The 23,067-nt window shown below is 61.0% G+C and overlaps 2 protein-coding genes across 7 annotated transcripts in view; one reads left to right on the forward strand and one right to left on the reverse strand.

Annotated features, from left to right (window-relative positions):
- Positions 1–1,612: 1,612 nt before the first annotated feature.
- Positions 1,613–10,056, reverse strand: ZNF467 (zinc finger protein 467). Of its 6 annotated transcripts, none has more exons than XM_036122622.2 (6): positions 9,647–10,055; positions 7,821–7,931; positions 7,435–7,510; positions 6,799–6,915; positions 5,912–6,025; positions 1,613–3,493 (listed from the first exon to the last, which is right to left on the reverse strand). In XM_036122622.2, the coding sequence occupies exons 3-6, from the start codon at positions 7,466–7,468 to the stop codon at positions 1,995–1,997; spliced, it is 1,764 nt and encodes a 587-aa protein (XP_035978515.2). In that variant the 5' UTR covers positions 7,469–7,510; positions 7,821–7,931; positions 9,647–10,055; the 3' UTR covers positions 1,613–1,994. The 6 variants fall into 6 exon arrangements, with proteins under 6 accessions (XP_035978515.2, XP_035978514.2, XP_077915831.1 ...); XM_036122621.2 differs by having other exon boundaries at positions 9,560–10,055; XM_078059705.1 differs by lacking the exon at positions 9,647–10,055 and adding an exon at positions 8,935–8,986.
- Positions 10,057–11,312: 1,256 nt separating this feature from the next.
- The window catches only part of LOC118554778 (SCO-spondin-like), a 53,553-nt gene continuing 41,798 nt past the window's right edge, over positions 11,313–23,067 (forward strand). Inside the window, 23 exon segments of the mRNA XM_078059837.1 lie at positions 11,313–11,342; positions 11,494–11,564; positions 13,169–13,528; positions 14,148–14,230; positions 14,346–14,525; positions 14,778–15,022; positions 15,120–15,219; positions 16,216–16,374; positions 16,463–16,542; positions 17,012–17,149; positions 17,375–17,546; positions 17,751–17,953; positions 17,956–17,993; positions 18,287–18,431; positions 19,195–19,309; positions 19,395–19,570; positions 19,654–19,881; positions 20,071–20,236; positions 20,454–20,688; positions 21,458–21,647; positions 21,790–21,884; positions 22,069–22,325; positions 22,653–22,787. Of these exon segments, the coding sequence (XP_077915963.1) occupies positions 11,313–11,342; positions 11,494–11,564; positions 13,169–13,528; positions 14,148–14,230; positions 14,346–14,525; positions 14,778–15,022; positions 15,120–15,219; positions 16,216–16,374; positions 16,463–16,542; positions 17,012–17,149; positions 17,375–17,546; positions 17,751–17,953; positions 17,956–17,993; positions 18,287–18,431; positions 19,195–19,309; positions 19,395–19,570; positions 19,654–19,881; positions 20,071–20,236; positions 20,454–20,688; positions 21,458–21,647; positions 21,790–21,884; positions 22,069–22,325; positions 22,653–22,787 (3,601 nt within the window).

Raw genomic sequence — 23,067 nt, forward strand, 5'->3', positions numbered from 1 at the left:
TCTCTCCGGCCCAGACCCCCCTCCGGAGCTCTGCACCCACATGGCTGCTTCCTGCTGGGCACGCATTGTTTCCACCCGCTCAGCAGATCCACCGCTGCTCCCCCAGGGCAAGACTGCTCCTCCTCCTGTGTTTTCCGTCTCAGGGGAATGCTGCTGTCGGGTAGTCAGTCGTCAAGCAGAAATCACACCCACATCGCCAACCTCCTTCTCCCTCTCCGCACTGACCAACTCATCCCATGCCTGGTAAGTGTCTCTTCAGTCTTTTACTTCTCTCCATCTCCTCTGGCACCGCCACGGTCCACAGTCCCCACCACCTGTCACCTGGACTGCTCATGGACAGGTGTCCCACCTCGCCCCCTCCAGCCAACCCATCCTCTGCAAGCAGCCAGTCGTCTTTCTAAAATGCATCCGTGTGAACATCATTCTATTCCTGCCCTGCCCAAACCCTTCCATGGCTTCCCACTGCCTCTGGATAAAGTCTGAGCTCCCTGGTCTGTGCTGAAGGCTTTCCTGGTCTGCACATCCTCGTCCTCTTTCTCGCGCTATTCAGGCCTCTCATTCAATGCTCACTCTATGAGCCAGCAGTGCTGGACTTTGGACCTCTGCATGCACCGTCTTCTCCAATCTCCCCCTTCACCTGGCTCCTCGTGCTTATTCTTCAAGCCTCACGGTAGAGATGTCCTCATCCTGCAAACCTCCCTTGACCTTTCCTAGATTTGGGATGTCCTCACCACACCCCCCCAAGGCCCTCTGGGCTCGCCCTAGCCGAGGACTTCTGACATTTCTTGCAAGTCTGTCTGTCTCACTATCCTTTCTCAGTGCCCAGTGTAGTGCTTGGCAGGCAGTAGGCACCCAATAAATATTGGCTAGGGTTATTTTTGGTGATGGTAATGCTAGAGTTGGAAACGGTCTCAGCCCTCATCAACCAACAATCTATGGTAATGAGATAGCTGAGTTGCAAGAAAATGAATGCTCTGCTCCAAGTCCTATGAGAGGCACAGCAGCGGTCAGACCTGAGGCTTCTCCAAGTCCAGCATGTTCCCCATCATCCTCCCCTCCCCTTCACTGCCAGGCAGCCAGCCAGCCAGCCAAGCGGCTGGGCACACGCAGCTACAGAGACGTCTGGATCAAACATCCATCATAAAGACAGAACTTAGGGGAAATGGTGTTGGGAAAGCAACCTTCATCTGCTGTTCCTGTCCTTCCTCATGCTGCCAGGCAGGGAGGCAGGTGGGGCTGCTGTTCCGAGATCTCCTCGGAGAGTTCCAGAACCCATGGTGTTGCACGCCATCTCCATGGCAATGGCCAAAGGGCGCCCTGCCCCTCTCTGTATTCCCTACAGTTTCAGCCTCAATACCTGCTATGAGAAATGCATGTTCATGTTTATTCCATCAAATGTCTGAGCTAGAAGCAGGGAGCAGGATAGTGGCTTAGCAATTAGCTCTATTATATTTCCATTTGGTAGAGCCCATGACCAATGCCTGGCTAAATTTAGCTCACCCGGGATAGGAAGGGATGGTCCTTTGGGGGAGGACTCAGGTGGGGTAGTGGATGAGAAGAGTCAGGTGTTCCCCCCGCCCCCCCCCCGTGCTCATGTAACAGCCCCAGAACCTTCAGATTTTAATTTTAATGACACTTTAAGTACACACATAACCATTCTTTCACTCCCCCTGGAAAGGCTCCTGACCCAGTCAGGCCTTGGGGGTGGGGGGTGGGGCTGGGAGGGTCCAAGAAACAAACGTTCTGATGGGGTCTCTTGGTGAGATTCTTTCCAAGACTCACGCCTGAACTGTTCCCAGCAAGGGTTCACTCTTAGCATTGTCTTTGTCACAGAATGTCAAAGCTGGTTATCCTTTCCGGACTTCTCTCTCCAGCAAGATAAAGAGGGAAGAACAGCCATCGGGGCGCAGGCCATCGTGCGCAACGCCCAGAAGATCCCCAGCAGGGGTCTCTCCAACCAGCGAGCCAAGGAAGGGGCCCGGGGAGAAGAGGGCTCAGAAGAAGAGGGGGGGCGCCGCCACCTCTGTGGGAGCGGGCCAGGCTGGGGCCGGGAGCTCGGCGTCGGGGGCGGGGTGGGCGGCGTCGCCGTGGATGCGCTGGTGCCGCACCAGGTGGGTCTTGCGGCTGAAGCTCTTGCCGCACTGCGGGCAGGAGAAGGGGCGCGAGCCGGTGTGGATGGCCTGGTGGCGCACCAGGTTGGTTTTGGAGCTGAAGCTGCGGGCGCACACGGCGCAGGCGTGGGGCCGACTGCCCGTGTGCACCGCCTGGTGGCGGCCCAGGTGCGACTTGCGGCTGAAGCGGCGGCCGCACTGCGCGCAGGCGAAGGGCCTGGCGCCGCTGTGGGCTCTGGAGTGGGCCACCAGATTGGGCCTCGAGCCGAAGCGGCGGCCGCACTGCGCGCAGGCGAAGGGCCGCTCGCCCGGGTGCACCCGCCGGTGTCGCGCCAGGGGCTGCCCGTGGGCTAGGCCGCGGCCGCAGTCCGCGCAGGACGGCCGCTCGCCGGCGGGGGCGCCCTGGGTCGCCGGGGTGTCTCCGGGCGCGCAGGCCGGGGGCTCGGCAGCGGCGGGGTCCACCGTGGTGCCCAGCGCGCACTCGTCGCACCCGAAGGGGCGCCCCTCGCCGCGGTGCAGACGCTGGTGCGTGGCGAGGTTCTTCTTCCAGCCGAAGCTCAGGCCGCAGTCGGAGCAGGAGAAAGGCTTGGGCCCGGGAGGGGACGGGGTGGGGGACGGGGCGGGCGACCCCGGCGAAGCGGGCGCGTCGGGAGAGGAGGGGGCGCGGCCGGCCGCCTCGTGCACCCTTTGGTGCCGCACCAAGTGCTGCTTGTGCGTGAAGCTGCGTGAGCACCGCGCGCACTGGTAGGGCCTCTCGCCGGTGTGGATGCGCTGGTGGCGGATCAGGTGCGTCTTTTTGCGAAAGCGCTTCTCGCACTCGGCGCAGGGGAAGGGCCGCTCGCCCGTGTGCGTCTTCTGGTGCGAGCCCAGGTGTATCTTCTGGCTGAAGCGCTTGCCGCACTCGGCGCACGGGTAGGGCCGCTCGCCGGTGTGCGTGCGCAGGTGGCGGGTCAGGTGCGCCTTCTTGCTGAAGCGCTTGTCGCACTCGGAGCAGGGGAACGGCCGCTCGCCCAGGTGGCTGCGCAGGTGCAGCAGCATGTGAGCGCGCTGCGCGAAGCTGCGGCCGCAGTCCGGGCAGGCGCAGGGGCCCTCGCCGCGGTGCAGCCTCTGGTGCAGCCGCAGGGTCAGCTGGTCCCGGAACCGCCGCTCGCACTCGCCGCAGCCGTACGGCTTCTCCGAGCTCGGGGCCCAGCCGGCCAGCGCCAGTCCGTCCAGTGCCCGCGGGGCCCCGGGCTCCAGCTTGTACGCGGCGGCCAGAGGCCCCAGGTCCGGCGCGGGAAAAGGGCCGGGGAGTAACGGTAGATGCTGGGGCCATTCGCCCTCCTCTTCTGCCTCCTGATCCTCCTCCTCCACCTTCACCTTCCGTATCATCCACTCATCCCCTGAAAAGTCAAAACCAGGCGAGCCAATTAAGCCCCACTTTTACTTAGGCCACGTTTATTTGCCAAGAGGAGCACCGCTTCTGGAGCCCCGCAGTCTGGCTCTTGTTCTCTCCATTCTACTGGAAGTTTCCCGGGAATGACCAAATCCGAAGGTCACCGTTCAGTCCTCCTCCTTGGTTCCTTGCAGCCCAGGAAGCTGGTGAGAGCCCCCAGTTCCTCCTGGGTGGGGGCTTTCTCCTAGGCTCCCGCGGGGCTGATGAGTGTTTTCCCTGCCTCTGCAGAAGGCACGGGGGACTTTTGTGCCCCCTGAATATAAACGCTGCTCAAAGTTCAATCCTCAGGCTTCACTCTGGGTTCATCTGCTCACGTAGTTAGCTGCCCCAGAGCTTCCAGCCCCTTCTGGAACCACAGTCTCCCATCAGCTGGGCAGCTCTAACTCCCTTCTAGTGGTCACGGAGTTGCCTCTCCAAGGCTCCCCCTGCCCCTAACTCCCTTCATTCTTGCCTCTGGAGCCAGGTGGGAAATCCCAGTTTAGGAAGAGGAGGATGGAGTTTACAGGAATTGGGGAACCAGTGAACAGTGCCAACCTCTGGAGAAGCGGGGAGCACCCTCTGGGGGCGCAGGTTTGAGGTGGGTCCCACTGGCCCTTTGCCTCTCTTGGGCACTGCAGTGGTCCAGCCAAGAGAAAGGAGCTCAGGGCCCAGACTGGGAGCGTCCACTTGGGCTCTCCTCTGCCACTAGCCAGTAGTGTGACCTTGGTTAACTTACCTCTGTTATCGCTCTGAGCTCACTGTGTTAGTTTGCTTGGGTATAAGGGTTGTGTTAGTTCATGATTCCTAAACATGGTGCCACAACATAATCTCCTGGAGACTTTTACCAAATGCATCTATGGGAGCAGGGTGCATGAATCTGTTCTCTTTCTTTAAAGCTCCCAAAGTCATTCTTGTTTAAGAACCATTGAACCAGATGATCTGAGTCCTGTCTGGCTCTGGAAGTCTGTAATAGCCTGAGCACTATTGGACATGCGCACACAGGCTGCCACAGTTAGATTTACTCCCAGTTTCTTTCACCGATCCATCAGTTCCAAACAACTATTTATCCTATTGTGACACTGCTTTCGTTTTCATTATGCCACTCTTCTACTCAAGAACCATCAACAGCTCCCTACTATTTACAGGATAAAGTAAGTTCGAGCTGCATCTGAGGTTCATGCCAACCTAGTCCAACTGTCTTACTACGTCCAGGCATAAATGCTCCTCCGCAGCCAAGCTGGTCTGCTCTAACCCCAACCACACGTCAACGTTTCTGTATTAAAGTCTCTTCTCAGCCTAGAATGTTTTCTCATCCTCCACCCCACCATCAGAGCTGATGTCTACACCTCCCTCAAAATGTAGCACAGATCACCAAAATCTTTGACAAATCCAATGCATGAGGCTCTCTTACCTACCTAGAGCACTTACTGTTAACACCGTTACACTGCCGTGCAATGTGGCTTTATTGTTATTTGTTCTTTTAATTCCTTATTCTAGTTCATATTAATGTCATCTCAGCTAGATTTTAGCTCCTGAAAGGCAGATGTCTTGTGTTCCGTTTCTGTATGTGTCTAATACAAATGAGGATTGCCACCATTTATTGAGTGCCAACCACAGATGACACATGGTCCATCCACTGTCACAAAGCTTCCCAGGAACCACGAAGTGACTCTTCTCCTTGCTCACAGGTGAACAAACAAGCTCCTGGAGGTGAAGGAGCCTATCTAAAGTCACTGGGCTAGGAAATGGGGAGGAAGGATTCAAAGCCGGTCTGTGTCAGCCTAGGGGCAACCTCGGCGTTCCCTTCTACCTAATGCAGCCTGGACCTAGCAGGCCCTAAATAAGCCCCTGGAATAAGCGACATCAGTCAGGCAGAAGGTGCTCAGTGTGGTGGGAGTGGAAGGGAGTGATGGCAGCATTGTGGAGAGAGAAATCAACTGTTGGATCAACCTGGGCGTGGGGGAGATGAGTCCAGTACCGCAGATTTGGAGACTCTGGGGACCACCGAGGCCAGTGGAGATTTGGGGGAGGGAGCTTGTCTGAGGGGGGAGGCAATGAAAAGGTAGGTCTTCATGGGAAGGGTAATTCACGTGGTCAACAAGTATACACATAGACAGGGGCGGTAGGAGGAGAAGTTCAGACTTCTAGAGGACGTTGAGGTGAGGGTGGGTTTCTCTGGGTGACCAGCCTCTCTGAGTCCTGTCATCTGTAATGTGGAGTTCCCTCTGGGGGCTGAAGCTCTACCTCAGAAAGGTGCCAGGGACCGATTCATCTTAGGTTGGAAGGGCCTGAAGGGGCTGCCTCATCAGATAGCAGCCGGGAGTTGACAAGGCCCCTGTCCCCTCTGCCGGGGCCCCCGGTGGGCTGGAGAGATGGGTGGACTTACCTGGGCAGGAGCCCACGGGTTCGGCCTTCTGTGGCGTGCACGCCTGGCCTCCTCTGCAGGGGGCTGGAGCTTCTTCAGTGTGGGCGCCTTCCTCTGCTCTGGGAGCCTCGTGCCCTGGCAGAGAACAGGCTACCTCAAGGACTCCAAAGACATCCCAGATGGACAGAGGTCCCCACTGGCGCCATCAAGCAGGGGCTTTTGCAACCCCGGTCCCAGCCCCACTGGCAGGATTGTGTCCCACATCATACCTGCAGGGACTGAATTCCCAGCTGCCCCTGGGCAGCCTCAGGCTCCTTCAAGCAGGAGCAGCTGCAAGCTAAGGCTGTGGGGTTGCAAGAGCCACGAGGAGCTTCTGGAATATGTGTGGGAGGTAGTGGAAGCAAGGAAAGGTCCCTGCCCTGGGACTTGCATGAGACTCCTAGGAGGGGGCTGCAGACCTCCCAGCCACCAGAGGGACCCAAGTTCCAGGCATATCATTGCGCAAGATCAGAATGTCAAGAAGCCAGACATGGGAGCTACTTGGCCACCTTCCTCACCTCTTCCAAATCTTGCTCAAATCTTACCTTCCCAGTGGGGCCTACTCTCACTGTCACACGATTTAATCATGCAGGCCTCCTCACCCTGCCTTATCCCTGGTCCTCCCTATAGCACATATCCCCTTCTGACACAGTTTATAAGTACATTTGTTTTTATATTTGTTGTTTGCTGACTTTCTGCCCTCACTAAGATTAAGCTCTTGGAAGGCAGGGATCTTTGTTTGGTCACTGAGGTATTCCAAATATGGAGGATAGCACCCTGGCACTTAATAGGTGCTCACCAAATACTTGACGAGGAAGGAAGAGGTAGATCCCACCCGGAGCCACTGCTCATGGGCCCCACCGACTTACCAGAGCACGTGCCCAGCATGCTGTCTTCCCTGGAAGGGGACATCCGCTCCTGGTTATTATGGGACCCTTCCCCAGGCTCACTTTGGGGGGCCATCTCCGGCTGTCCCACAGAGAATCCTGTTATAGGCGGAAGGATGGGACCAAGTAAAGCCTCTAATACAGGTGATCAAAGGGAGGGGCTCTTCCCCTTCCCAAAAACAGCTAAGGGGACTTTTTCCAACTTGGCTCAGGAAGGAAGGGTCTCTAGCCAGCATGACAGGGGAGAGCCAGGCTCCCCAGCAGCCTGGCCAGGTATCCACCTCAGCCCCTTTGCACTGAGTCAAGGGCAGGTGAAGGAAAAGATAGACTAGATTTAAACATCCGGGTGCTCTGGGAGTCCGCATGTGCGCATGTGCGCACGCAATCCGGCACATCCTCCACGGGGCCAGGCGTGGAAATAGACCCTGATGGAGCTGAGGCTGCCCTACAGGCTCCGGCGGGGGAGGGGGGGGCGGGGCGCCTCTGGGGTCTCAGGGTCGCCATCTCCTGAAGACAGCAGGTAGGGAAGCAGCAGGCCTACCAGGCTCTGGTAAGTCGGTGGGTGCTGCTGAATCCTGCCTCCCGCCCACCCACGTTCCTCGAGTGCTGCTGGCTCACCCAGAGAGCTGAGGGCCTCAAAGGTCTCTCTCATGGCAACCCAGGGTAGCTCCTCCTGGGAACCAGGCCACACGCCCTAAGGAGAAAACACATCCTTGTTCACATTCTTCTCCCGACAGCTGCCCCCTGGGCCTTGGCTCTGCCCAACCTCTCCCCATCAGCCATCCCCAGGAGCTCCAAAGGTGATGTCCCCAGGTACAGGTAAGGGGAATGAGGGAGATGGGTTTCAGAAAGCCAAGAGATCTTTGAAGGCCAAGGCCAAGGCCCTGAAGCCACTTCCGCAGGCTCTGGTCAGCTCCAGAAATCAGCTGCACCCCTACCCTCACCTGGCGGGTCTCTGAACCAGGCCCAGCCCACCAGTGCTCCCCACCCCCCAGTGCCCTTGCCTGGGGACGTCAGGAATCAATCGATTCTCTGGGGAGAGGGTGGAGAGTGGAAGACCGGGGTGGGGAGCCGGGAACGTCATCTCCTGGGCCCTCCGGCTGTCACTGCAGGAGCTGGTGAAATACGAGCCAGCCGAGGGGCGAGGGGCGGAGGTGAGTGTCACTATTGGGCAACCGGTGGGGGAGGCCCTCCGAGGAGGGTCTTTGCTGAAGGCAGGAAATGGCTCTTGCTTCCTCTCCCCAAAACCCTACTTCAAAACCATCGCCCCTCCCCCTCAGGGCTTCCCCGGGCCGCCGCACCCGGCCCTCGAGCCCCCTTCCTAGCTCCTCCTCCAGCGGGTTCCCTTCCCCTCCCCCAGCGGACTCCTCTCCCCTCCCCCCCCCCCCCCCCCGTCTTTCTGGCAGCCTTCCCTCTGCCCCTCCCTTCTCCGGCTCCCTCTGCCTTCCGCCCTCTCTCCCCGCCGAATCCGGCCGGCTCCCCAGCCCCGCCCCCTGCCCCGCCCCTCCGGCTCCTCCCCCTGCTCACAGCCGGGCCAGCCCCTCCCGGCCCCCTCCGGTAGGCCCTCCCCAGCCACCGCCCCCCTGACCCTCAGCTCCGGGCAGTCGCGGCGACAGACCTCCCCTCCTCCTCCCCCGGCTCAGGGCCGCCTTTCCCTTCCCTCCCGGTTCTCCCCCAGGCTCCATCCCCCTCCCCGGCTGCACACCCTCTCCCTTCCTTTCCCCCTCCTCTTTTCCTTCCTCCCTAACGCCGCCCTCCTCCTCCCCGCTTTTCTCCCTCACCCCGCACTCCCCTCCCCTCTCCCTCTCCTCCCCCACTCTGGTTTCCCTTCCTTCTCCTTTCCTCTCTTCACCTCAGTTCCCTCCCTCCCTCCCTCCCCCCTCCCCAGCCCTCCTCCCCTGTCCCCACACCATCCTCCTCCCTCCCTCCCCGCCTCCCTCCTGCAGCTTGCCTTCCCCTCCGAGGCCCCCGTCTCCCTTCCCCCTTTGCCTCCCCAGCAGGCTCTCGCTTCCCGGTCCCCAGTCCCTAGAACCGCTCTTCCCCTCCCCCTTCCATTCCGCTCCCCGAGCTCCCTCCCTTGTCCCCAGGCTCCCCCAAGCCTGGGAGTCTGTGGCTTACGGCTCGCTCTGGACCTTCTCACTGACCCTGCTCCTCCCCACCCCTGCCTCCCAACACACCTCCGCTTCCCTCCCCTCTCTCTCAGTGGCTACCTTCCCCATTTCTGTTCCCCACTGACTTCTACCCCCCCCCAAGTTTTCCTCCCGACCAGACCCCTCCCGTCCCACCTCCCCGCCTCCGTTTGTCCCCTAGAGCCTCTTCGCCCAGACCTCACTCCAGGGCCCAGCCCCTCCCCGGTTCCCGGGCTCACCTGTCAGCGCCCTTCTCTCCCGCCCCTCCCAAAAGGCCAGATCCCTTGGCCTCGTCGTCCCCCCTTCCCCCACGGCCCCCTCCCACACTCCCTCTCCCCTGTCCGGAGACTCCTTACTCCCTCCCTTCGGGAGCCTCCCAACCCTCTCCCACCGACTCCCACCCGGCCCCCTCTCCCAGCCTCCGCCCCTCCCTCCAGATCCGCGGTCCTCCTCCTCTTCACGACTACCGTGACCACCCCCAAGCCAGGCCCTCTCTCCCCAGCCCCAGCCCCTCCCTCCTCCAGCCCCTCCCCCTCCTCTGCCCTTTCTTGCCCCCCCCAACCCCACCCCACCCCCTCCAGCGCTCCCAGCGCCCCCACCCCCGGGGCTGTCACCTGCGCGGAGCGGGCAGTGACTGAGTGTCGGTGTAGAAGGGGAAGCGGGCGGAGCCGCCTGCCGCTGGGCGCCTCCACGGCCCGTACCTGGCGGGCTGGCCGGTCGGGTCTCCCCGCTGCTGGCGGGACCCAGGCGCCCCGGCCTTCTGCCCCGGCCGGTTCTGCTCGCAATGGCGCCCGCTGCCTGTAGCTCGGGTGCCGACTGCCCGAAAGACTGACAGACTGACAGCCCCGAAACTTCGCGGGGAGGGGAGAGGAAAAGACGCGGAGGGAGCGGGAGCGGGGAAGCGGCGCCCGGCAGGGGGGAGGGGAGCGCGGAAGCGGGAGGGGAGCTGCGGGGCACCCCGTGGGGGAGGTAGGGGCAGGGGGGTGCTGGAGTGGGGTCGCAGGAGGGCGCACGGCGGGGTTAGGCGTGCAGGTGACGGTGTGGAGGGACGGAGGCCCAGAGTAGGTGATGGAAAGTGGGAGCCTAGGAACGAGGTGGGGGGGAGGGAAGAGGGGGAAGGGAAGGGAGGAGTGTGGGGGGAGGGGTGGAGGAGGGAGAGGAGGCAGGGAGGAAGGGCACGCGGGCTGCGCGGGAGGGTGCTCGCAGGCGCCGAGGGAGGAGCCAGGGGAAAGGTGGAGCGCGAGGGGAGGGGGTGCGGTGGGGAGTTGGGGAGGGGAAGAGGAGGGGGCGTGCTCGGAGGAGGAGAGCCAGTGAGTGTCTGCGTTGCTGTCTTTGAATCGCGAGTCCCCCCCCACTCCCCCCCGGAGCGTATCTGTGCGGCGCTTCGTCGCGGTGGGATCGAGTCTCCCGACTGTCGGTCTGTGGGGTCGATCTGGGAAACTCCGACCCCGCCCCTGCTCTCCACCGCGATTCCCCCGGGATCCGCTCAGACCCACAACCGCCGGCCGATTCCGGAGGACCCGATTCGACACCCGCGGCGGGAGTCGGGTCACTAGGGGCAGCGAAGGGTGGTCGAAGGAGACCGAGCTGGGCCTCGGTGCCCGCCGAGAACGGGCTCTTTGAAACAGAAATTGGGGTGGGGGGGCTTTGAGCCGGGTCCCCAGGGAGAAGGCGGGGCTGGAGAGGAGGCACCAGGGGGTGAGGCTGGAGACGGGCTGGGCGGAGACTCAGAGGGCGGGGTCCCGGGGAGGGGGCTGCTGGGAGGGGAGAGTTCTCTGGGCGGGGTGGGGGCTGGTCCTCCTACTGGCCTGGAAACCTGTACCAGTTAGGTGTGGAGGGATGCCCTCAGCCCTTGGATCCGGTTTCTGGGGGGACTTGGGGTCCCCGCCCGGGTTATGATGGTTTTCTTCGGCCTTGCCACCCAGGCACCTGACTCCTTCTGAAAGCTCCCTGTATCCTGTCCTTGTCCAGCTGAAATGTGGGCTGGTTATTCCAGGCCCCCTCTCCCATCTCTCTTTCTCCAATCTCCCCTGGCTCCCAGCTTCCTCCCTCCTGCCCTCTTTAGGGGAAAGGGGCATTGTGACTTGGGTTTCTCCCCAATCCAAGTGTCGCCTTATCACCTGCAGTTAAAATCCAGAGCTGGGAGCGAGTCCTCCAAAGAGAAGCACAGCTCACAGCAGGGGCACCATCAATATTCCTTGCCGTTTAGGAGAGGCATGGGAGCGGGTGGTATCTGGGAGAGCACGGGGTACCTCGGAATCAGCTGGGAAAGGCTCTTCAACCTCCTGGATGGGCTCCTTCAGCTAGTCAGCGCCCAGTGGGCTCATGGCCCCGGGAGTAGAATGTCTCTTTGTGTGAGGGTGGGGCATGAGCACTTGTGAGACCTGCAGCGGGGATGTGAGCATGTGAAGCAACAGGGGGAGAGTGGATGGGGTACATGTGTGAGAGATTGGGAACAGCAACATGCTCATGGCCCAACCCTGGCCTTTTCTGAGGACCCCACCTGAGAGCTCCCTGAGGGACTCACTGCACCCTCTTTGGGCCACAGGACCAATGGTGGGCCCAGGAGAAATGCCTAGCTTGGCTCTGGTTCCCAGCAGCTTCCTCGCCCGAGGTGGGGTAACTATGTGGGATGCTCAGTGGGACAGCAGATTTAGGGGATGGAGGTTTATGGAATCTGAGGCCCAGGCCACATTCCAGCCAGGGTGTCCTGGGAGTTGGTAACCAAGATGTAACCAGGATTCACCTGGGCCACCTGCTGCCCCAACCGGATACTCAGATGATCCTATCCGGCTGCCTTGCCCCCAGGGTTAGGGGAGGCTGCCTTCCAGGCCCCTTTGTCTCCTACCGCCACCCCCAACACACACACTTTCCACCCTTGCCACTCCTCCCGGAGGCTTGCTCTGTTCCCCTCCCCAGGCTTCCTGGTTCTGGACCCTAGGAGACTCTCTCAAAAGGAGACCAGAATGGACCCAGCCAGCCACACATAATCACCCCCAGTAAGAAATTGGACCACAGAGGAAAGGGCACATGCTCTCCCACTGTCTTCCCACAGTTCAACCAGCCTGGAAACTCAGCTCCTTCTGCTCACTGGTCCTGGCTTCACAAGTGCCTACTGCCTACAAGAGGGGGCAGGAGGAGGCAGGAAAGGGAGCAGGGAGAGAATCGCAGTCAGAAGTTTAGGGCTAGAAGACCATATCAGTCATTTGGCACAATAACTTAACCATTTTGTGGGGTCCTAGTTCCTCTTGAGAATGTAATAACAGTTATGGAACTATCCTCAGGAAAATGTGTACACACACAATTTCTTTTCTTTTTTTTTAAGATTTATTTATTTGAGAGACAGCGAGCAGGTGCGGGGGGGGGAGGGGCAGAGGGAGAGCGAGAATCTCAAGTAAACTCCACGCTGGATATGGAGCCCTAACATAGGGCCTGATCCCACCACCCGGAGATCATGACCTGAGCCGCAATCAAGAGTCCGACGCTTAACCAACTGATCCAGGCGCCCCTGCACACACACAATTTCAAAGTGGAGCCCCTGAGTCACCCCCAAGCATCCCTGGGAAGCCCCTAAATTTTTTACTAGCAAGGAAATTGAGGCTCAGAAAGAGAAGGTGCCTTGTCCGGAGTCCACCTTAATTTATGGCACAGCCTGAGGGTGGAAAAATATCAGAGGCTCAGGGTGTCTGGCTGTGGCCTGGACCACATGCACCCCCCCGCTGAGCGCACAGACAGGAGTAAACGCGCGCGCGCGCGCGCGCGCGCGCGCGCGCGCGCGCACACACACACACACACACACACACACACACACACACACACACACACACACACACGGGGCAGGAAGGGGACTGTTTCCAGGGAGAGCGGGCCTCTGGGGGGATTGTGCCGTGTGCAGGCAGGTCCAGTCTGGTTCCGAGCAGCTGGTGCCCCGGGGCATGGGGCTGAGATAAAGCCTCCCCAACCCCATGGGCCTCGTTCTAGCTGTCTGGCTGCCTCGGACGCATTGAAGCCTGGCTGCTGGAGGCTGCAGTGTGGGGCGGGGGAGGCCAGCACTGGCCTTTCGGCTCACCTGCCGCAGTAGTGCCTTCCCCAAACCCAAGCCTCACAGCCCCCCACAGGTGACCTGGGCGGGGAGCACCATGCTGCTTCCTGCCCTCCTCTTTGGGATGGCATGGGCACTGGCTAACGGGTAAGCAGCCCAGCCTGGGGCCCCTCTGACTAAGATCCTCTGCTCCCGCCTCACGAACAGGACCCTCTGGGGCAGCCAGGCGCCCTCTCCTATGCTTCTTGCTCCCAACCAGCCTCCTCTTCAGTTCACTAACCCTTCCCTGGGAGGGGCTCTTTGGGGAGTGGGACCACAGGACAGGGCTTCTTGGCAATAGAGGGGCTGGTGGCAGTAGCTGTCATTCCCCATCTGCGGGCAGGCGGTGGTGTGAACATACGCAAACCTTCCTGGTGGAGGAGGAAGTTGTCCCCCGCCAGGAGGACCTGGTGCCCTGCACCAGCCTCTACTATTACCAGCGCCTCGGCTGGCAGCTGGACCTGTCCTGGAGTGGACGTGCCGGGCTCTGTCCCATCTACAAGTGAGTGAGGGTCGGCGCCTGGGGTAGCTGCTGAGCAGGAGAGAGCAATGGAGCCAACATTCTGGGGGCGAGGTGAACTGGGTGGTGTCCTGGAGAAGCAGGCGTTTGGGAAGTAGGTCTGGCTGGGTTCAAGAAGAGTCAGGGGTGTGGGGTTCGGGACAGGCGGCACGGGGAGCAGGCAGTGCGGGGAGAGGTACGATGTCTGCTCCCTGTGCCTCCCCTCCAGTCTGCCTTCCCAACATCATTCTCACTTTGCACAAGGGGAAATTAAGACCTGGAAGAGATGGGACGCCTGGGTGGCTCAGTCGTTTCAGCTCAGGTCATGATCCCAGGGTCCTGGAATTGAGTCCTGCGTCGGGCTCCCTGCTCAGTGGGGAGCCTGCTTCTCCCTCTGCCTGCCGCTCCCCCTGCTTGTGCTCTCTCTGACAAATAAATAAAATCTTAAAAAAAAAACCCACCAAAAATATATTTAAAAAAAAGAACTGGAAGGGAAATTACATGAGAGAGTCACTCAGAGAATAGATGACCAGATTGAATGTCCCAGGCCATTCTCAGGGACAGGGACGGGGCTGGGCTGAACACTAACGTCTTCTCTCTGCTGCCCTTTCGGTGGACCCAGGCCCCCAGAAACCCGGCTCGCTGCAAGGAACCGGACAGTGAGGGCTTGCTGTCCAGGCTGGGGGGGCAGCCACTGCACCCTGGGTAAGCACCTGCTATTAGCCCAGATCTGTGGTTTCGTGGAGGCTTCCCCGGGGAGGGAAGCTGGGTCCAGGCTGACTGTCTGGGTCGCCCCATTCTCTCCCTCCACTCGCCACAGCCCTTGCAGAAGCCAGCCCTGGGGGCCGCTGCTTTGCCACTCAGCAGTGCCAGCGGCAGGCAGGCTCAGCTAATGCTTCTGCAGGAAGCCTGGAGGAGTGCTGTGCTTGGCCCTGGGGACGGAGCTGGCGGGAGGGCAGCTCCCAGGCCTGCCTCAGCTGCTCCAGCCGACCCCTCCCAGGTGGGTCTGCAGCCCTGGCCATCACTTTCTCCCCCTGCCCAGGCACTGTCACATAGAATCCTTGAGCTCTGGGCCTTCCTGCAGGGCCCATGCCCATTCCCTTGCGCTCTCGGATGAGTCACCTCCCATCCCTCCTGCCTCCAGAGTGACCATTCACTCTCCACCTGCCTCCTGCTCTGGGGGAAGCCCCGCGTCCTCCCCCTGCACCCTCCTGCCTTCACACTCAGCTCACAGTTGGTGCATCTCCTCCAGGCAGCACTCCCTCTCCAGCCGTCCTGCAGCCCCTGGCGGGGGCCGTGGCCCGCTTCTGGAGCCAGCGCCAACGGCCCTCGGCCACCTGTGCCACCTGGTCGGGCTTCCACTACCGGACCTTTGATGGGCGCCACTACGACTTCCTGGGCCGCTGCGCTTACCTGCTGGCGGGCTCCGCTGACGCCACCTGGGCCGTCCACCTCACGCCCAGGGGGCACTGCCCCCAGCCTGGGCACTGTCAGCTGGTGAGGAAGGGAGGTGGGGAAGGACACAGGAAGGGAGCTGCACAGGGGGAGGAGGTGAGCCGCTGAACACCTCTTCCACTCTGTGTCTCCCCGCAAGGCCCGAGTAACGATGGGACCCGAGGAGGTGCTGATCCAGGGCAAAAATGTCTCTGTGAACGGGAAGCTGGTACCTGATGGGGAGTCTCAGCTGCTCCACGGTACGTAGACAGCAGGAGACTTCCCAGGGCCCCATTTGTTCCTCGGGGACAGCCTGCCTACCCCCGGGGGCAGGGGACAGCAGAAGGGGCAGCTGAGTGGGAGACTGCTGCCCCGCCCCCCACTGCGACTGGGGGGTATTTGGAAATGAGGAGCCTGCTGAGGAGCCAGGAGGTCATGGACCTAGTCTCCAGGTTGACTCCTGCAAGCCAGCCCCGCTCATCCCCTCACAGTGTGGCTTGGGGCAAGTCCCTTACTAACCCCTCTGAGTATCAGGACGCCTGGCCGGCTCAGTCGGTAAAGCAAGGGACTCTTGATCTCAGGGTTGTGAGTTTGAGCCCCACGTTGGGTGAGATTACTTAAAAATAAAATCTTTAAGGGGCGCCTGGGTGGCTCAGTTGGTTAAGCCTCTGGCTCTTGATTTCGGCTCAGGTCATGATCTCGGGTTCATGAGATGGAGCCCGGTGCCAGGCTTTAAGCTTAGCAGGGAGTCTGCTTGGGATTCTCTCCCTCCCCCTCTCCCTCTGCCCTGCCCCCTGCTTGTGTAATCTCTCTCTCGCTCAGATAAATAAATCCTTTAATAAAATCTTTAAAAAAACCCAAAACCCACAACAAACCTCTTTCCCCACCTGCCTCTCAGTGCTGGGAGGAAGGGCTTTTGTGCTATTAGGTGGGACCCTGACTTACTAGAGCTTTTTTCCTGGTCTTCGGTCCATGAAGTGAGGTGGGGGTGGGGTTGTGTGTGTGTGTGTGCTCACAAGAGCTTTGTAGTTTACTTATTTCTTGGAGTTACTTGCTCAAGAGAGCATCTGTAGTGTCCACGAACTTCTCAAAGAGCGCTCTGATGGGAAAACCAGTTGTTTCTCCTTTAAAGAGTATGAAGTGCAGAATTCTCTAGAATTGTCAGAATTCCATCTCCTCTCCCTCCCTGAGCAGTCTGCGCCTTGATGTGATGGTGGGAGGGGTGGGAAGTGTGACTCCTGCCTCCTCCTGCCCAGGGCTGAGCCTGCAGTGGCACGGGGACTGGCTGGTGCTGTCAGGGGGCCTGGGGGTCATTGTGCGCCTGGACAGGTCCAGTTCGGTCTCCGTGTCTGTGGACTCTGAGCTCCAGGGACAAACTCAAGGTCTCTGTGGAGTCTACAATGGCCAGCCTGAGGGTAAGTGGGCATGACTCGGTTGCTGGTATAGGAGGGAAGGAAAGACTGGAGAGCCCAGACAGGCCACCTCTGCCTCGCCCTTCCCCAGATGACTTCCTGGAGCCCGGAGGGAGACTGGCTGTGTTAGCTGCCACCTTTGGGAATTCCTGGAGGCTCCCTGACTCAGAGGTGAGACTACAGCCCCCAGGGAGCCCAGGCTCACTGCCCTGCTCCTGGTTGCTCCCCAGCTCCTGGCTTCTGTGATACCTCCAAGCCTCTGTTCTCTGTCTTCATCACTGGCCTTTTCCCTGGGACAGGGCCTGGCCCTCTCCCAGACCCTTGGTGGGAGGCAGGCTCAGGGTCCCACGGACTTCAAGTGGTGAACTGACCACCCAGGGGACACACTCAGCTTCCTGGTCACTGACCAGTTTTGGTTAACTAGCTAGTTATGAAACCTCCTGCCTGTGGGTTGATGTGATCCCAGCTCCCCCACCCCCTACCAGAGCTTACAACCGTGTTGCCCCCCCAAACCCCAGGTTGTCTGGGCTGGTGGCCATGACAGTGGGGACTTGAAGCAGCCATGAGGGTAGTGGCCACTTTCCTGGTGTCCTGGTTAATGTCCCTCCTCCCCCATTGACCTGAATTCAATTGTCTCCAGCCTGGGTGTCTGGATTCAGTGGAGGCAGCCCAGGGCTGTGAGGACCCCCTGAGCGGCACAGAGGCAGGGACGGAGGCTGAAGCCCAGGACCTGTGCCACCAGCTGCTGGACAGCCCATTCAGGGAATGCCATGCCCAGGTATGGGTGGGGGTGGAGGTGGCATCCACCACCAGAGGGGAGGGAAGGAGTGGGTGCTAGAGAGGTGCCAAACAGGGAATCCGGTCCTGTCGTTGCTTTGCATGAATGATCTCAGAGGTCCCTTCTAGTGCTCATTCTGCTTGATTCTAAGTCAGAGCATGATTGAAGCAAGAGGAGAGAGTGCTGGTGAGGCTCGTTGACTGAGGGGCTGTCCTTTCTCTGAAGGTTCCCCCTGCTGAGTACCACCAGGCCTGCCTCTTTGCCTACTGTTCTGGGGCCCCAGCAGGCAGTGGGCGAGAGGCCCGTCGGGAAGCCGTGTGCACCACCTTCGCCAACTATGCCCAGGAGTGTGCCAAGCAGCATATCCACGTGGGCTGGAGGAAGCCAGGCTTCTGCGGTAGGGCTGGTGCCTGTCCCTCTTTGCATAGCCCCTGGTGTCCCCACCCTGCGCAACTGGGACCTTTCTGACAGCAGCCCTGTGACCCTGGTTTCCTGAGCGCTGGGCCTCCTCGCACGCGCCCTCTCTTTGGGCCGCAGGCAAGCGGGGTCTGGCGGGAGGAGGGGGACCCTTGGACCTCACAGCCCACTCCCGTGCCCACAGAGCGCCCGTGCCCTGGGGGCCAGCTGTACTCGGACTGCGCCTCGGCTTGCCCCGCCAGCTGCTCAGCAGTGGGTGAAGGAGGGGAGGGGTCCTGCCGGGAAGCGTGCGTGAGCGGCTGCGAGTGCCCGCCGGGCCTCTTCTGGGACGGCGCCCTCTGCGTGCCCGCGGCGCGCTGCCCCTGCTCCCACCAGCGCCGGCGCTACCCCCCCCCGGGGACACCGTGCGCCAGCTGTGCAACCCCTGGTGGGTCCGCGGGCCTCGCCGGCCCTTCGGCCGCGTGGTCCCCTCGGAGCCCTCCCTTCTGCTATCTCCTCAACCTGCCTCCCCTTCCGGGGGCCCCTCACAAGGGACCTGGGACCTCTCCTGGCATAATTGATGGCCCTGCTTAAAGACCCAGCCGGTGACCTCCACCGGCTGACCTCCAGGCCTTGCAGGGTTACGGGGGTTGCTGGCGGAAGGAGGGCCCCGGGGTTGGCTGGGGGCAGGAGCTCGTGGGCTCCGAGTCAGAGCGCGCTCCCCGCCCCGTGTGCCCACAGCGTGTGCCAGGACGGCCGCTGGCTCTGCGCGCAGGCGCCGTGCCCAGCCGAGTGCGCGGTGGGCGGGGACGGGCATTACTTCACCTTCGATGGGCGGAGCTTCTCCTTCCGCGGCCGCCCGGGTTGCCGCTCCAGCCTGGTGCAGGTGGGTAGGGGGTTAACGCCGGGAGGAGCCCTCGGTGGGGCTCTGTGGGCGAGAGGTGACTGTCGGGAAACCTCTAAATAAATCAATGAGAAACACACAGTCATTCCGGGAAAAGCTGAGAGAGAACCGACTCTGGAGGGAGGATGGCTTGCCGCAGACCCCTAAAACCTGCCCTTGGGGTCCTGGCCTCGGCCTTGGGTTCCCGTGAACGTTCCCACCCTAGCCCAGGGGCACAACGCAAAACCCATCCTCACAGTCCTTTCTCACAGTTCGGACTGGCTGGGCTTATCACAGGCTATTTCCTGCAAAACAACCCCAGGAGAAATCTGGGTTCTCCTCCCTCCCCAGCCCTCCCCCAATCAAGTTAGGTGACTTACCAAGTTCAGGTCCATAGACACAAACAGGTGTGGACATATGCCGCAGATTTAGCACGTGCGTACACAGAAACAGAGAGATGAGCATGCGCACCTGCGGGGAAAAGGGAGGGGAGGCATCTTGCACCAACACGCACACACACGCGCGTGCACACACACCTCTACATACTTACACACGCATGCCTGTGTGCACACACACAGAGATACTCACAAGTGCTAGCGCTTGCCAGGGTTAAGCCCTATACCTCACCGAGAGTGTGGCTGGCAAGAAGGTGCTCAGCACGTGCGTTGGGTGGGAGCTGCCTCCAGGTGGGTGCTGTAGGCGCCCTGTAGAGCAGGAGAGGGTGCAGAACCCTCCACCCTACCACATTCCTCACCATCTGCCCCAGGACTTGAAGGGGCAGCTGCTGATTGTGCTGGAGCATGGGGCCTGTGACACTGCGAACTGCCTCCACGCCATCTCTGTCTCTCTGGGGGACACCCACATCCAGCTCAGAGACTCAGGTAGCCCTCTCCTGCGATGTGCTCCCCCCCAGTCCTCATCAGCCCAGTCCCGCAGGGGTAGCCCCTCACAGGCCCCCTCTTCCAGGGGCTGTACTCATCGATGGGCAGGACGTGGGCTTGCCGTGGCGTGGGCCTCAGGGCCTCAGTGTCTCCCGAGCCTCCTCCACCTTCCTACTGCTGCGCTGGCCTGGGGCCCAGGTCCTCTGGGGAGTGTCTGACCCCGCAACCTACATCACTCTGGACCCCCGCCATGCCCACCAGGTGTGCTGGGGGGCAGGCGAGTGGCTGGGCAAGGCCACGGTGGGCCCGGATTTGACTGTCCCATGCCCACGCCTGTGGGCCAGGTGCAGGGTCTGTGTGGCACCTTCACCTGGAACCAGCAGGATGACTTCCTGACACCTGCTGGCGATGTGGAGACCAGCATCGCAGCCTTTGCTAGCAAGTTCCAGGTGGCAGGCGAGGGAAGCTGCCCCGCAGACGACAGCGCCCCACTTTCCCCCTGCGGCACCCACACTCAGCGCCACGTTTTTGCGGAGGCAGCTTGTGCTGTCCTGCACGGCCCCACCTTCCAGGTAGCCAGATTGGGGGTGCTCCTGTTCGCACCTGTAAGATGGGGTCAACACCTGCTTTGCCCTCGCCCTGGGCTACTGGGAGGGCCCTGCTCCCTGCCGTGGCCCAGGAGGTGGCAGTGGGGACCCGAGGGAACAGGGCAATGTGTGGAGGGGGAGCCAACCCAACTTTTTCCTCCTCTCCCCCCTCAGGAATGCCAAGGGCTGGTGGACAGGGAGCCGTTCCACCTGCGCTGCTTGGCAGCTGTGTGCGGCTGTGCTCCTGGCAAGGACTGCCTGTGCCCTGTGCTCGCTGCCTTTGCTCGTCGCTGTGCCCAGGAGGGTGCCCGGTCTCACTGGAGGACCCGCACGCTCTGCCGTGAGTCGGTCAGCCAGCCAGCCCCACCCCCAGGCTCCTCCTCCCAGCCCCTTCTGGCAATAGCCCCGAGGGCTCCAACAGCTTTGCAGCTGGGGCAGGTGCCCAGGAGGCCCTCGGACCTCGGCAGGTTGCTGGGCTTGCCTTGTTTCGGAATTCCAGAAGGGCGGGCCGAGCAGCAGCAGTTATGCCCCTGACCTGCATGTGTCTCTGTGCCCAGCTGTCCCGTGTCCTGGGGGCCAGGAGTACCAGGAGTGTGTCCCAGCGTGTGGTCGAAACTGTGGGGAGCCAGAAGATTGTGGGGAGCTGGGCAGCTGTGTGGCTGGTTGTAACTGCCCCCCAGGACTGCTGTGGGACCCCGAGGGCGAGTGCGTGCCCCCCAGCTTGTGCTCCTGCCGGCTTGGAACTCATCGCTATGCCCCTGGCAGCGCCACCATGAAGGACTGCAACCGCTGGTGAGGGCGGTGGCCTTGGGGGGAGGCACAGAGCTTGGGGGTGAAGAGGTGGAGCTTAGAGAAAAGGGGTCGGGCTTGTAGCCCTGTGGGTTAGGGCGGGGCATGCCCACGTGGGGCGACAGAGCACTCACAGCTTCGCCTCGTTGTGGAGCACTTCAGGCCTATAAAGCACTCTTGTACATCATCTTATGTAATTCTACCGCATTCTTACAATGACCTAGTAAAGTAGGAGGTGGAAGAATTGTTCCCGTTTTGCAGATGAGGAAGCTGAGGCTCTAATAGGCCACACGGCTTGCAGAGTCACACAGCTGGTTAATGATGAAGGACTAGAACCCAGATCTCTGAATTCTGGTTGACTGTGGTCCAGAGGCTCTTCCAAGGGTTAGGGAGAAGTAAAGGCCAGTTCTGGACCTGTGGAGGCAGGGCCAATGGCCAGGGCTTGGTGGGTGAGGATGAGACTTCAGAGAATCCCTCTCCTACCTGGCTGGGAATGGGGTTCTTTGAGAACCTCAGAGCCCAGAGAATGGCCCCATTGGAGCTGGGGCAGGAAAGGGTGACCATGTCCATCCCACATATGGCTGGTGCGGGGAGCAGCCCCACTTCCTGTGCTTGTAACTGAGGTGTGGGGCGTGAGATGCTCAGGTCTCCAGAGTCAACGTTAGGGGCTTGGACCCCGTGGGTTCCTGAGACTCTCCCAGGTCAGACCAGAGGCGCCTGGAGGTGAGTCCCGCCTTGGGCCTGCCTCTTACCTGCCTCCCATCCTCGGCAGTGTCTGTCAGGAGAGGGGCCTCTGGAATTGCTCTGCTCACCGCTGTGGCCCCCAGCAGACATTCTGCCCCCGTGACCTTGTCTACGTCCCTGGTGCCTGCCTCCTCACGTGTGACAGCCCTGGTGCCAACCACTCCTGCCCCCCGGACAGCCCAGGGAGCTGTGTCTGTCCCCCAGGCACCGTGCTGCTGGTAAGTCTGGGAGGGGGCTGCACGAGGCACCGTGGCCCCCGCTCCGCCCAGGGCACCGCCCTAGCCCCCCTGGGGGTCTGAAACGGTGGGTGGCGGCTCAGGCAGCCCTCCAAGGTGCCCCTTTGTCCCGGCCTCTGCCCAGAACGAGCGCTGCGTGCCTCCTGAGCTCTGTCCCTGCCGTCACGGAGGGCAGTGGTACCCGCCCAACGCTACCATCCAGGAGGACTGCAACATTTGGTATGCCCAGCGCCTTGAACCGGGCTGAGGTGGGATGTCCAGACTGGCCTGGGCAAGGGGAGCTCTCCAGGACTGCCCCACGCTGAGGGTCTGCTGCTTGGAACCTGGACAGCTACATCCCCTGGATCCAGCTCTGGGTCTCTGTCCTCATGCCTCTCTCTCCGCGCCCCACCCCCACCCACAGTGTATGTCAGGCTCGGCGATGGCACTGCACGGGCCACCGGTGCGGCGGATGGTGCCAGGCATCGGGTGCCCCCCACTACGTGACCTTTGATGGGCTGGCTTTCACCTTCCCTGGAGCCTGCGAATATCTGCTGGTTCGAGAGGCCAGCGGCCGGTTCAGCGTCTCTGCCCAGAACCTGCCGTGTGGGGCCAGCGGGCTCACCTGCACCAAGGCGCTGACCGTGCAACTACAGGGCACTGTTGTGCACATGCTCAGAGGTGGCCGCCACGTGGCAGGGTGGCACTGCCGGGGGGAGGGGCACGCCGGCCGGCATCACACTGCTGCATGGGGGGCCAAGGCCTGGGGTCCCCCACTGCTCACCATCCGTGCAGTGGGGCTGGTGCCTCTCCTCTCTCCTCTTGGTTGGGAATCCTGATTCTGGAAGCCTCCAAGAAATTAAAGCCCAGAGAGGCCTAATGACTTGCCCAAGGTCACATAGCTGGAGAAGCAAAAGGAAGGTTGGAGGCAGGCTGGGGAGGGGTTCCTGGGGATCTGGGAGCCCTTCGACTCCAAGGCAGAGTCCAAACGCCTCTCTTCCTCCATAGGCCGGGCAGTGATGGTGAATGGTGTGAGCATAACGGCCCCCAAGGTCTACACAGGCCCTGGGCTGAGCCTGCGCCGTGCTGGTCTCTTCCTGCTGCTCACGACCCGCCTGGGCCTCAGCCTGCTCTGGGACGGAGGTCAGGCCCCCACCCCTGACCCATGCCCGCCTTAGCATCATGAGGCTGACTCCCCCCCCCCCAGACTCTTCCTCTTCCATACGAGTGGTGGGAGTTCCCAAATTATGTTTTTAATGTTGTGTTTCTCTTCAATGTAAAAGCAATACCTCCTCACCAAAGAAACATTTAGAAAATACTCAGTTTGGGAAAGAAGAAATGAAAATAAACCTAACCTCCCACCACCCAAACCCAAGCAGTTGGCATTTTAGAAATAACAGTTACTGAGAAATTGAGGAAAACC

Source organism: Halichoerus grypus, chromosome 12 (genome assembly GCF_964656455.1).
Source record: "Halichoerus grypus chromosome 12, mHalGry1.hap1.1, whole genome shotgun sequence".
In the NCBI taxonomy this organism is placed as follows: domain Eukaryota; kingdom Metazoa; phylum Chordata; class Mammalia; order Carnivora; family Phocidae; genus Halichoerus; species Halichoerus grypus.